Source organism: Entelurus aequoreus, linkage group LG05 (assembly GCF_033978785.1).
Source record: "Entelurus aequoreus isolate RoL-2023_Sb linkage group LG05, RoL_Eaeq_v1.1, whole genome shotgun sequence".
Taxonomy (NCBI): Eukaryota; Metazoa; Chordata; class Actinopteri; order Syngnathiformes; family Syngnathidae; genus Entelurus; species Entelurus aequoreus.
In genome coordinates, this window is record NC_084735.1 from 10,215,748 (window position 1) to 10,230,495 (window position 14,748).

A 14,748-nucleotide genomic window follows, 5' to 3' on the forward strand; every position below is an offset into this window, starting at 1 on the left:
ATGTGTCTGACTGATCTCACACGTTATTTTATTTCACGTCCGAATGCGAGATGTGTGTCCTCCGCCTAGGATGTGCTACCGGCCAGTAAAAACTGAGCTCACGGCCCCTGGGCTGCAATTTGGAGAGTGGTGATTCCCAAAGTGTGGCACGCGGGCTCCATCTAGTGGTACGCCAAAGAATCTATCAATGAAATACTGCAATGGTGCTATCAGCCTCCAGTACAGTCTGTAGGCCGGAGTCTAGGCCAAAATAAACAATGGAGACACAACTTGGTCTGTCACTTCTATCACTCAACACGCCTGGGAAGAAAAAGTTCTCCACATTTCCCTTGCCTCGCCTGCCAGCCAATCAACAAGCGGCAGATACGGAGCGGTGCACACCTGGGGTAAATAGTCCCTTTTAGATTCATCGCAATTCGGACTATTATAAAATGGATCAGTCTACTTCAATAATGGGTTGATTTCATGCAAATGTAGCAGAACACTAAACACATTTATTTATTTATCATAACACCTCACCGTGAGATCAGACCGTCATTTTAGGACACTTACTCTATGTTCCAGTTTGGCACATATTTCATGTCACATAATAACTTAATAAAGGACACTTACTGTATGTTCCAGTTTGGCACATATTTCATGTCACATAATAACTTAATAAAGGACACTTACTGTATGTTCCAGTTTGGCACATATTTCATGTCACATAACTTAATAAAGGACACTTACTCTATGTTCCAGTTTGGCACATATTTCATGTCACATAATAACTTAATAAAGGACACTTACTGTATGTTCCAGTTTGGCACATATTTCATGTCACATAATAACTTAATAAAGGACACTTACTGTATGTTCCAGTTTGGCACATATTTCATGTCACATAATAACTTAATAAAGGACACTTACTGTATGTTCCAGTTTGGCACATATTTCATGTCACATAACTTAATAAAGGACACTTACTGTATGTTCCAGTTTGGCACATATTTCATGTCACATAACTTAATAAAGGACACTTACTGTATGTTCCAATTTGGCACAAATTTCATGTCACATAACTTAATAAAGGACACTTACTGTATGTTCCAGTTTGGCACATATTTCATGTCACATAATAACTTAATAAAGGACACTTACTGTATGTTCCAGTTTGACACATATTTCATGTCACATAACTTAATAAAGGACTCTTACTGTATGTTCCAGTTTGGCACATATTTCATGTCACATAACTTAATAAAGGACACTTACTCTATGTTCCAGTTTGGCACATATTTCATGTCACATAACTTAATAAAGGACACATACTGTATGTTCCACTTTGGCACATATTTCATGTCACATAATAACTTAATAAAGGACACTTACTGTATGTTCCAGTTTGGCACATATTTCATGTCACATAATAACTTAATAAAGGACACTTACTGTATGTTCCACTTTGGCACATATTTCATGTCACATAACTTAATAAAGGACCCTTACTGTATGTTCCAGTTTGGCACATATTTCATGTCACATAATAACTTAATAAAGGACACTTACTGTATGTTCCAGTTTGGCACATATTTCATGTCACATAACTAAATAAAGGACACTTACTGTATGTTCCACTTTGGCACATATTTCATGTCACATAACTTAATAAAGGACACTTACTGTATGTTCCAGTTTGGCACATACTTCATGTCACATAATAACTTAATAAAGGACACTTACTGTATGTTCCAGTTTGGCACATATTTCATGTCACATAATAACTTAATAAAGGACACTTACTGTATGTTCCAGTTTGGCACATATTTCATGTCACATAACTTAATAAAGGACACTTACTCTATGTTCCAGTTTGGCACATATTTCATGTCACATAATAACTTAATAAAGGACACTTACTGTATGTTCCACTTTGGCACATATTTCATGTCACATAATAACTTAATAAAGGACACTTACTGTATGTTCCACGTTGGCACATATTTCATGTCACATAACTTAATAAAGGACACTTACTGTATGTTCCAGTTTGGCACATATTTCATGTCACATAATAACTTAATAAAGGACACTTACTGTATGTTCCAGTTTGGCACATAATAACTTAATAAAGGACACTTACTGTATGTTCCAGTTTGGCACATATTTCATGTCACATAATAACTTAATAAAGGACACTTACTGTATGTTCCAGTTTGGCACATATTTCATGTCACATAATGACTTAAGGACACTTACTGTATGTTCCAGTTTGGCACATATTTCATGTCACATAACTTAATAAAGGACACTTACTGTATGTTCCAGTTTGGCACATATTTCATGTCACATAACTTAATAAAGGACACTTACTGTATGTTCCAGTTTGGCACATATTTCATGTCACATAATAAAGGACACTTACTGTATGTTCCAGTTTGGCACATATTTCATGTCACATAACTTAATAAAGGACACTTACTGTATGTTCCAGTTTGGCACATATTTCACGTCACATAATAACTTAATAAAGGACACTTACTGTATGTTCCAGTTTGGCACATATTTCATGTCACATAATAACTTAATAAAGGACACTTACTGTATGTTCCAGTTTGGCACATATTTCATGTCACATAATAACTTAATAAAGGACACTTACTGTATGTTCCACTTTGGCACATATTTCATGTCACATAATAACTTAATAAAGGACACTTACTGTATGTTCCACTTTGGCACATATTTCATGTCACATAATAACTTAATAAAGGACACTTACTGTATGTTCCACTTTGGCACATATTTCATGTCACATAATAACTTAATAAAGGATACTTACTGTATGTTCCACTTTGGCACATATTTCATGTCACATAATAACTTAATAAAGGACACTTACTGTATGTTCCAGTTTGGCACATATTTCATGTCACATAATAACTTAATAAAGGACACTTACTGTATGTTCCAGTTTGGCACATATTTCATGTCACATAACTTAATAAAGGACACTTACTGTATGTTCCACTTTGGCACATATTTCATGTCACATAACTTAATAAAGGACACTTACTGTATGTTCCACTTTGGCACATATTTCATGTCACATAACTTAATAAAGGACACTTACTGTATGTTCCACTTTGGCACATATTTCATGTCACATAATAACTTAATAAAGGACACTTACTGTATGTTCCAGTTTGGCACATATTTCATGTCACATAATAACTTAATAAAGGACACTTACTGTATGTTCCAGTTTGGCACATATTTCATGTCACATAACTTAATAAAGGACACTTACTGTATGTTCCAGTTTGGCACATATTTCATGTCACATAACTTAATAAAGGACACTTACTCTATGTTCCAGTTTGGCACATATTTCATGTCACATAACTTAATAAAGGACACTTACTGTATGTTCCAGTTTGGCACATATTTCATGTCACATAACTTAATAAAGGACACTTACTGTATGTTCCACTTTGGCACATATTTCATGTCACATAACTTAATAAAGGACACTTACTGTATGTTCCACTTTGGCACATATTTCATGTCACATAATAACTTAATAAAGGACACTTACTGTATGTTCCAGTTTGGCACATATTTCATGTCACATAATAACTTAATAAAGGACACTTACTGTATGTTCCAGTTTGGCACATATTTCATGTCACATAATAACTTAATAAAGGACACTTACTGTATGTTCCACTTTGGCACATATTTCATGTCACATAACTTAATAAAGGACACTTACTGTATGTTCCAGTTTGGCACATATTTCATGTCACATAATAACTTAATAAAGGACACTTACTGTATGTTCCAGTTTGGCACATATTTCATGTCACATAATAACTTATTAAAGGACACTTACTGTATGTTCCAGTTTGGCACATATTTCATGTCACATAATAACTTAATAAAGGACACTTACTCTATGTTCCAGTTTGGCACATATTTCATGTCACATAACTTAATAAAGGACACTTACTGTATGCTCCAGTTTGGCACATATTTCATGTCACATAAGTTAATAAAGGACACTTACTGTATGTTCCAGTTTGGCACATATTTCATGTCACATAACTTAAGGACACTTACTGTATGTTCCAGTTTGACACATATTTCATGTCACATAATAACTTAATAAAGTACACTTACTGTATGTTCCAGTTTGGCACATATTTCATGTCACATAACTTAATAATGGACACTTACTCTATGTTCCACTTTGGCACATATTTCATGTCACATAATAACTTAATAAAGGACACTTACTGTATGTTCCAGTTTGGCACATATTTCATGTCACATAACTTAATAAAGGACACTTACTGTATGTTCCAGTTTGGCACATATTTCATGTCACATAACTTAATAATGGACACTTACTCTATGTTCCACTTTGGCACATATTTCATGTCACATAATAACTTAATAAAGGACACTTACTGTATGTTCCAGTTTGGCACATATTTCATGTCACATAACTTAATAAAGGACACTTACTCTATGTTCCACTTTGGCACATATTTCATGTCACATAACTTAATAAAGGACACTTACTGTATGTTCCAGTTTGGCACATATTTCATGTCACATAACTTAATAAAGGACACTTACTGTATGTTCCAGTTTGGCACATATTTCATGTCACATAATAACTTAATAAAGGACACTTACTGTATGTTCCAGTTTGGCACATATTTCATGTCACATAACTTAATAAAGGACACTTACTGTATGTTCCAGTTTGGCACATATTTCATGTCACATAATAACTTAATAAAGGACACTTACTGTATGTTCCAGTTTGGCACATATTTCATGTCACATAACTTAATAAAGGACACTTACTGTATGTTCCAGTTTGGCACATATTTCATGTCACATAATAACTTAATAAAGGACACTTACTGTATGTTCCAGTTTGGCACATATTTCATGTCACATAACTTAATAAAGGACACTTACTGTATGTTCCAGTTTGGCACATATTTCATGTCACATAACTTAATAAAGGACACTTACTGTATGTTCCAGTTTGGCACATATTTCATGTCACATAACTTAATAAAGGACACTTACTGTATGTTCCACTTTGGCACATATTTCATGTCACATAACTTAATAAAGGACACTTACTGTATGTAGCAGTTTGGCACATATTTCATGTCACATAATAACTTAATAAAGGACACTTACTCTATGTTCCACTTTGGCACATATTTCATGTCACATAATAACTTAATAAAGGACACTCACTGTATGTTCCACTTTGGCACATATTTCATGTCACATAACTTAATAAAGGACACTTACTGTATGTTCCACTTTGGCACATATTTCATGTCACATAATAACTTAATAAAGGACACTTACTGTATGTTCCAGTTTGGCACATATTTCATGTCACATAACTTAATAAAGGACATTTACTGTATGTTCCACTTTGGCACATATTTCATGTCACATAATAACTTAATAAAGGACACTTACTGTATGTTCCACTTTGGCACATATTTCATGTCACATAATAACTTAATAAAGGACACTTACTGTATGTTCCAGTTTGGCACATATTTCATGTCACATAACTTAATAAAGGACACTTACTGTATGTTCCAGTTTGGCACATATTTCATGTCACATAACTTAATAAAGGACACTTACTGTATGTTCCAGTTTGGCACATATTTCATGTCACATAACTTAATAAAGGACACTTACTGTATGTTCCAGTTTGGCACATATTTCATGTCACATAATAACTTAATAAAGGACACTTACTGTATGTTCCAGTTTGGCACATATTTCATGTCACATAATAACTTAATAAAGGACACTTACTGTATGTTCCAGTTTGGCACATATTTCATGTCACATAACTTAATAAAGGACACTTACTGTATGTTCCAGTTTGGCACATATTTCATGTCACATAATAACTTAATAAAGGACACTTACTGTATGTTCCAGTTTGGCACATATTTCATGTCACATAACTTAATAAAGGACACTTACTGTATGTTCCAGTTTGGCACATATTTCATGTCACATAATAACTTAATAAAGGACACTTACTGTATGTTCCAGTTTGGCACATATTTCATGTCACATAACTTAATAAAGGACACTTACTCTATGTTCCACTTTGGCACATATTTCATGTCACATAACTTAATAAAGGACACTTACTGTATGTTCCAGTTTGGCACATATTTCATGTCACATAATAACTTAATAAAGGACACTTACTGTATGTTCCAGTTTGGCACATATTTCATGTCACATAACTTAATAAAGGACACTTACTGTATGTTCCAGTTTGGCACATATTTCATGTCACATAACTTAATAAAGGACACTTACTGTATGTTCCAGTTTGGCACATATTTCATGTCACATAATAACTTAATAAAGGACACTTACTGTATGTTCCAGTTTGGCACATATTTCATGTCACATAACTTAATAAAGGACACTTACTGTATGTTCCAGTTTGGCACATATTTCATGTCACATAATAACTTAATAAAGGACACTTACTGTATGTTCCAGTTTGGCACATATTTCATGTCACATAACTTAATAAAGGACACTTACTGTATGTTCCAGTTTGGCACATATTTCATGTCACATAATAACTTAATAAAGGACACTTACTGTATGTTCCAGTTTGGCACATATTTCATGTCACATAACTTAATAAAGGACACTTACTGTATGTTCCAGTTTGGCACATATTTCATGTCACATAACTTAATAAAGGACACTTACTGTATGTTCCAGTTTGGCACATATTTCATGTCACATAACTTAATAAAGGACACTTACTGTATGTTCCACTTTGGCACATATTTCATGTCACATAACTTAATAAAGGACACTTACTGTATGTAGCAGTTTGGCACATATTTCATGTCACATAATAACTTAATAAAGGACACTTACTCTATGTTCCACTTTGGCACATATTTCATGTCACATAATAACTTAATAAAGGACACTCACTGTATGTTCCACTTTGGCACATATTTCATGTCACATAACTTAATAAAGGACACTTACTGTATGTTCCACTTTGGCACATATTTCATGTCACATAATAACTTAATAAAGGACACTTACTGTATGTTCCAGTTTGGCACATATTTCATGTCACATAACTTAATAAAGGACATTTACTGTATGTTCCACTTTGGCACATATTTCATGTCACATAATAACTTAATAAAGGACACTTACTGTATGTTCCACTTTGGCACATATTTCATGTCACATAATAACTTAATAAAGGACACTTACTGTATGTTCCAGTTTGGCACATATTTCATGTCACATAACTTAATAAAGGACACTTACTGTATGTTCCAGTTTGGCACATATTTCATGTCACATAACTTAATAAAGGACACTTACTGTATGTTCCAGTTTGGCACATATTTCATGTCACATAACTTAATAAAGGACACTTACTGTATGTTCCAGTTTGGCACATATTTCATGTCACATAATAACTTAATAAAGGACACTTACTGTATGTTCCAGTTTGGCACATATTTCATGTCACATAATAACTTAATAAAGGACACTTACTGTATGTTCCAGTTTGGCACATATTTCATGTCACATAACTTAATAAAGGACACTTACTGTATGTTCCAGTTTGGCACATATTTCATGTCACATAATAACTTAATAAAGGACACTTACTGTATGTTCCAGTTTGGCACATATTTCATGTCACATAACTTAATAAAGGACACTTACTGTATGTTCCAGTTTGGCACATATTTCATGTCACATAATAACTTAATAAAGGACACTTACTGTATGTTCCAGTTTGGCACATATTTCATGTCACATAATAACTTAATAAAGGACACTTACTGTATGTTCCAGTTTGGCACATATTTCATGTCACATAATAACTTAATAAAGGACACTTACTGTATGTTCCAGTTTGGCACATATTTCATGTCACATAATAACTTAATAAAGGACACTTACTGTATGTTCCAGTTTGGCACATATTTCATGTCACATAACTTAATAAAGGACACTTACTGTATGTTCCAGTTTGGCACATATTTCATGTCACATAACTTAATAAAGGACACTTACTGTATGTTCCAGTTTGGCACATATTTCATGTCACATAATAACTTAATAAAGGACACTTACTGTATGTTCCAGTTTGGCACATATTTCATGTCACATAACTTAATAAAGGACACTTACTGTATGTTCCAGTTTGGCACATATTTCATGTCACATAACTTAATAAAGGACACTTACTGTATGTTCCAGTTTGGCACATATTTCATGTCACATATTAACTTAATACAGGACACTTACTGTATGTTCCAGTTTGGCACATATTTCATGTCACATAATAACTTAATAAAGGACACTTACTGTATGTTCCAGTTTGGCACATATTTCATGTCACATAACTTAATAAAGGACACTTACTGTATGTTCCAGTTTGGCACATATTTCATGTCACATAATAACTTAATAAAGGACACTTACTGTATGTTCCAGTTTGGCACATATTTCATATCACATAATAACTTAATAAAGGACACTTACTCTATGTTCCACTTTGGCACATATTTCATGTCACATAATAACTTAATAAAGGACACTTACTGTATGTTCCAGTTTGGCACATATTTCATATCACATAATAACTTAATAAAGGACACTTACTCTATGTTCCACTTTGGCACATATTTCATGTCACATAATAACTTAATAAAGGACACTTACTGTATGTTCCACTTTGGCACATATTTCATGTCACATAATAACTTAATAAAGGACACTTACTGTATGTTCCAGTTTGGCACATATTTCATGTCACATAATAACTTAATAAAGGACACTTACTCTATGTTCCACTTTGGCACATATTTCATGTCACATAACTTAATAAAGGACACTTACTGTATGTTCCAGTTTGGCACATATTTCATGTCACATAACTTAATAAAGGACACTTACTGTATGTTCCAGTTTGGCACATATTTCATGTCACATAATGACTTAATAAAGGACACTTACTGTATGTTCCAGTTTGGCACATATTTCATGTCACATAATAACTTAATAAAGGACACTTACTGTATGTTCCAGTGTGGCACATATTTCATGTCACATAATAACTTAACAAAGGACACTTACTGTATGTTCCAGTTTGGCACATATTTCATGTCACATAATAACTTAATAAAGGACACTTACTGTATGTTCCAGTTTGGCACATATTTCATGTCACATAACTTAATAAAGGACACTTACTGTATGTTCCAGTTTGGCACATATTTCATGTCACAGAACTTAATAAAGGACACTTACTGTATGTTCCAGTTTGGCACATATTTCATGTCACATAACTTAATAAAGGACACTTACTGTATGTTCCAGTTTGGCACATATTTCATGTCACATAATGACTTAATAAAGGTTACTTACTGTATGTTCCAGTTTGGCACATATTTCATGTCACATAATAACTTAATAAAGGACACTTCCTGTATGTTCCAGTTTGGCACATATTTCATGTCACATAACTTAATAAAGGACACTTACTGTATGTTCCAGTTTGGCACATATTTCATGTCACATAATAACTTAATAAAGGACACTTACTGTATGTTCCAGTTTGGCACATATTTCATGTCACATAATAACTTAATAAAGGACACTTACTGTATGTTCCAGTTTGGCACATATTTCATGTCACATAACTTAATAAAGGACACTTACTGTATGTTCCAATTTGGCACATATTTCATGTCACATAATAACTTAATAAAGGACACTTACTGTATGTTCCAGTTTGGCACATTTCATGTCACATAATAACTTAATAAAGGAGACTTACTGTATATTCCAGTTTGGCACATATTTCATGTCACATAATAACTTAATAAAGGACACTTACTGTCTGTTCCAGTTTGGCACATATTTCATGTCACATAACTTAATAAAGGACACTTACTGTATGTTCCAGTTTGGCACAAATTTCATGTCACATAACTTAATAAAGGACACTTACTGTATGTTCCAGTTTGGCACATATTTCATGTCACATAACTTAATAAAGGACACTTACTCTATGTTCCACTTTGGCACATATTTCATGTCACATAATAAAAGTGATGGCAAGTCATTTAACCCTTTCTTATAAGAAATGCACCAGGGGTCACCAACGCGGTGCCCGCGGGCACCAGGTAGCCCGTAAGAACCAGATGAGTAGCCCGCTGGCCTGTTCTAAAAATAGCTCAAATAGCAGCACTTACCAGTGAGCTGCCTCTATTTTTTAAATTGTATTTATTTACTAGCAAGCTGGTCTCGCTTTGCCCGACATTTTTAATTCTAAGAGAGACAAAACTCAAATAGAATTTGAAAATCCAAGAAAATATTTTAAAGACTTGGTCTTAACTTGTTTAAATAAATTCATTAATTTTTTTACTTTGCTTCTTATAACTTTCAGAAAGACAATTTTAGAGAAAAAATACAACCTTAAAAATGATTTTAGGATTTTTAAACACATATACCTTTTTACCTTTTAAATTCCTTCCTCTTCTTTCCTGACAATTTAAATCAATGTTCAAGTAATTTATTTTTTTTATTGTAAAGAATAATAAATACATTTTAATTTAATTCTTCATTTTAGCTTCTGTTTTTTCGACGAAGAATATTTGTGAAATATTTCTTCAAACTTATTATGATTAAAATTCAAAAAAATTATTCTGGAAAATCTAGAAAATCTGTAGAATCAAATTTAAATCTCATTTCAAAGTCTTTTAAATTTCTTTTAAAATTTTTGTTCTGGAAAATCTAGAAGAAATAATGATTTGTCTTTGTTAGAAATATAGCTTGGTCCAATTTGTTATATATTCTAACAAAGTGTAGATTGGATTTTAAGCTATTTAAAACATGTCATCAAAATTCTAAAATTAATCTTAATTTTAATCTGAATTTTAAAGAGTCGAAATTGAAGATAAACTATGTTTCAAAATTTAATTGTCATTTGTTTCGTGTTTTCTCCTCTTTTAAATCGTTCAATTAAGTGTAAATATCATTAATTATTAATAATAACATAGAGTTAAAGGTAAATTGAGCAAATTGGCTATTTCTGGCAATTTATTTAAGTGTGTATCAAACTGGTAGCCCTTCGCATTAATCAGTACCCAAGAAGTAGCTCTTGCTTTCAAAAAGGTTGGTGACCCCTGATCCAGAGAATAGTTCCCAACACCAATAAACTAAAACAGTATTAACCATTTTGTTGTGTTTATTGTTTGCAATGACTAAAAGCAGTAGAACTGTGACGTCATTCAAGTCCTGGCTAGCACAGGTAACGATGCCGCTAAAAAAGTCCAATAGTTTACCTCCTCCATGGTATCTGCTTTGGTTCATCACTTGTCCAGGTCGGCGCACTTGCAACGCAGCCTGGACTTCGGCGGCTGGAGGCTTTTGTCCTCTTGGAGCAACTTTCAGGGTCAAGTCTTGTGCTAATGTGCTAATCGGAGGCGACGCCGGCGCAAACAATTTGATTGCGTGCTGCGCATGCGTATTGTGCATCACTCCGTACGCGCGCGTTCATGAGGTCACGAGCACTCACTCCAGGGGGTCATAAAAAAAAAAAAGCGTCTAAATAGTTTTAATGTTACTTTTTATGTCGTTTATTGCGAATTTTAGATGCAACTTTGATTTGGTTTTTAGACACATAAAAAACATTCATTAGATTAAAATGTTATTTCTTTTAAATGTCATATTTTATCATCATTGCAATGAAAGGAACAACAATCAGTATCACTGAATTAGATACTTAACTAATTAACTATGTATTCATTAGAACTTTATTGATTTATTAACTTTAATTGTAAGGTATGTATTAAATAATGATTTACTTATGTAACGGGTATAAGAAATACTTTGATTATTTCAGTGAAATTCCTGCTAAAATATGTATAATGTTTTGTTATGCAATTGCGCCATCTGCTGGTACCTAAAAGTCTTTAAATATGACCGCAAACAGGAAGCTGTTAGCAGACTTCCCGCACTCTGCTAATGGTAAGCCACGGTCTGATATCAATCCATCAATCAAAGTTTATTCATATAGCCCTAAATCACCAGTGTCTCAAAGGGCTGCACAAGCCACAACCACATCCTCGGCTCAGATCCCACATCAGGGCAAGGAAAAACTCAACCCAATGGGACAATGAGAAACCTTGGAGAGTCCATAGTGGATCTAACATAATAGTGAGAGTCCAGTCCACAGTGGATCTAACATAATATTGTGAGAGTCCAGTCCATAGTGGATCTAACATAATAGTGTGAGAGTCCAGTCCATAGTGGATCTAACATAATAGTGTGAGAGTCCAGTCCATAGTGGATCTAACATAATAGTGTGAGAGTCCAGTCCATAGTGGATCTAACATAATAGTGAGAGAGTCCAGTCCATAGTGGATCTAACATAATAGTGAGAGAGTCCAGTCCATAGTGGATCTAACATAATAGTGTGAGAGTCCAGTCCATAGTGGATCTAACATAATAGTGAGAGTCCAGTCCATAGTGGATCTAACATAATAGTGAGAGTCCAGTCCATAGTGGATCTAACATAATAGTGAGAGTCCAGTCCATAGTGGATCTAACATAATAGTGAGAGTCCAGTCCATAGTGGATCTAACATAATAGTGAGAGTCCAGTCCATAGTGGATCTAACATAATAGTGAGAGTCCAGTCCATAGTGGATCTAACATAATAGTGTGAGAGTCCAGTCCATAGTGGATCTAACATAATAGTGTGAGAGTCCAGTCCATAGTGGATCTAACATAATAGTGAGAGTTCAGTCCATAGTGGATCTAACATAATAGTGAGAGTCCAGTCCATAGTGGATCTAACATAATAGTGTGAGAGCCCAGTCCATAGTGGATCTAACATAATAGTGTGAGAGTCCAGTCCATAGTGGATCTAACATAATAGTGAGAGTTCAGTCCATAGTGGATCTAACATAATAGTGAGAGTCCAGTCCATAGTGGATCTAACATAATAGTGAGAGTCCAGTCCATAGTGGATCTAACATAATATTGTGAGAGTTTAGTCCATAGTGGATCTAACATAATAGTGTGAGAGTTCAGTCCATAGTGGATCTAACATAATAGTGTGAGAGTCCAGTCCATAGTGGATCTAACATAATATTGTGAGAGTCCAGTCCATAGTGGATCTAACATAATAGTGTGAGAGTCCAGTCCATAGTGGATCTAACATAATAGTGTGAGAGTCCAGTCCATAGTGGATCTAACATAATAGTGTGAGAGTCCAGTCCATAGTGGATTTAACATAATAGTGTGAGAGTCCAGTCCATAGTGGATCTAACATAATAGTGTGAGAGTCCAGTCCATAGTGGATCTAACATAATAGTGAGAGTCCAGTCCATAGTGGATCTAACATAATAGTGAGAGTCCAGTCCATAGTGGATCTAACATAATAGTGAGAGTCCAGTCCATAGTGTATCCAACATAATAGTGAGAGTCCAGTCCATAGTGGATCTAACATAATAGTGAGAGTCCAGTCCATAGTGGATCTAACATAATAGTGAGAGTCCAGTCCATAGTGGGGCCAGCAGGAGACCATCCCGAGCGGAGACAGGTCAGCAGCGCAGAGATGTCCCCAACCGATGCACAGGCGAGCGGTCCACCCCAGGTCCCGACTTTGGACAGCCAGCACTTCATCCGTGGCCACCGAACCTGACCCCCCCCCCCCCCCTCCCCTCCACGAGGAAGAGGGGGCCAGAGCAGAAAAGAAACGGCAGATCAACTGGTCTAAAAGGGGGGTCTATTTAAAGGCTAGTGTATACAAATGAGTTTTAAGATGGGACTTAAAAGCTTCTCCTAATATTGCTCTGCAAAGTATTATAAATGACACTAAAGCTAACGTGAGATTTATTGTAAGTTACACAGATATTTAACAGCAGTTGAAATGCTATATTGGTGAATTTTCCTTTTGAATTGGTTGTTGCTCACGTCAGATGTATTACTATTTTGCACTGAAGTGGATATTATTTTCCCCCTGTAGACATGGAAACCAGCGGAGGTGCTAACCACATATTGTGTGTATGATCACTCATTGCAGCTACCAGTAAAGAACCACATCATCCAATCCAGCCTGTTGTGTGTATGATCACTCATTGCAGCTACCAGTAAAGAACCACATCATCCAATCCAGCCTGTTGTGTGTATGATCACTCATTGCAGCTGCCAGTAAAGAACCACATCATCCAATCCAGCCTGTTGTGTGTATGATCACTCATTGCAGTTACCAGTAAAGAACCACATCATCCAATCCAGCCTGTGTGTGGCTTCTTGGCGGCACACAGCAGTTACACTTGTTGATTTATTTACTGATTTTCATCTTCCTTTATTTAACCAGCTAAAAAGTCATTGGGATCAAAAGTCACTTTCACAACACAAACAACAACAACAAACAGTAGTAGTCACACACTGTGGTTAAACAACAACAAGCACACACTGTAGTTAAACAACAACAAACACACACTGTAGTTAAACAACAACAAAGAGTAGCAGTCACACACTGTAGTTAAACAACAACAAACACACACTGTAGTTAAACAACAACAAAGAGTAGCAGTCACACACTGTAGTTAAACAACAACAAACACACTGTAGTTAAACAACAACAAAGAGTAGCAGTCACACACTGTAGTTAAAC

General features: G+C 34.7%; 1 protein-coding gene across 5 annotated transcripts in view; it reads right to left on the reverse strand.

Moving 5' to 3' along the window:
• LOC133649596 (uncharacterized) overlaps nt 1-11,590 on the reverse strand; it is a 45,820-nt gene extending 34,230 nt beyond the window's left edge. For all 5 annotated transcript variants that reach the window (XM_062046202.1, XM_062046201.1, XM_062046196.1 and 2 more), the window contains exon 1: nt 11,406-11,590. In XM_062046202.1, the coding sequence (XP_061902186.1) occupies nt 11,406-11,414 (9 nt within the window). In that variant the 5' untranslated portion in view covers nt 11,415-11,590. The remainder of the gene's footprint in view (nt 1-11,405) is intronic.
• Nucleotides 11,591-14,748: the final 3,158 nt, after the last annotated feature.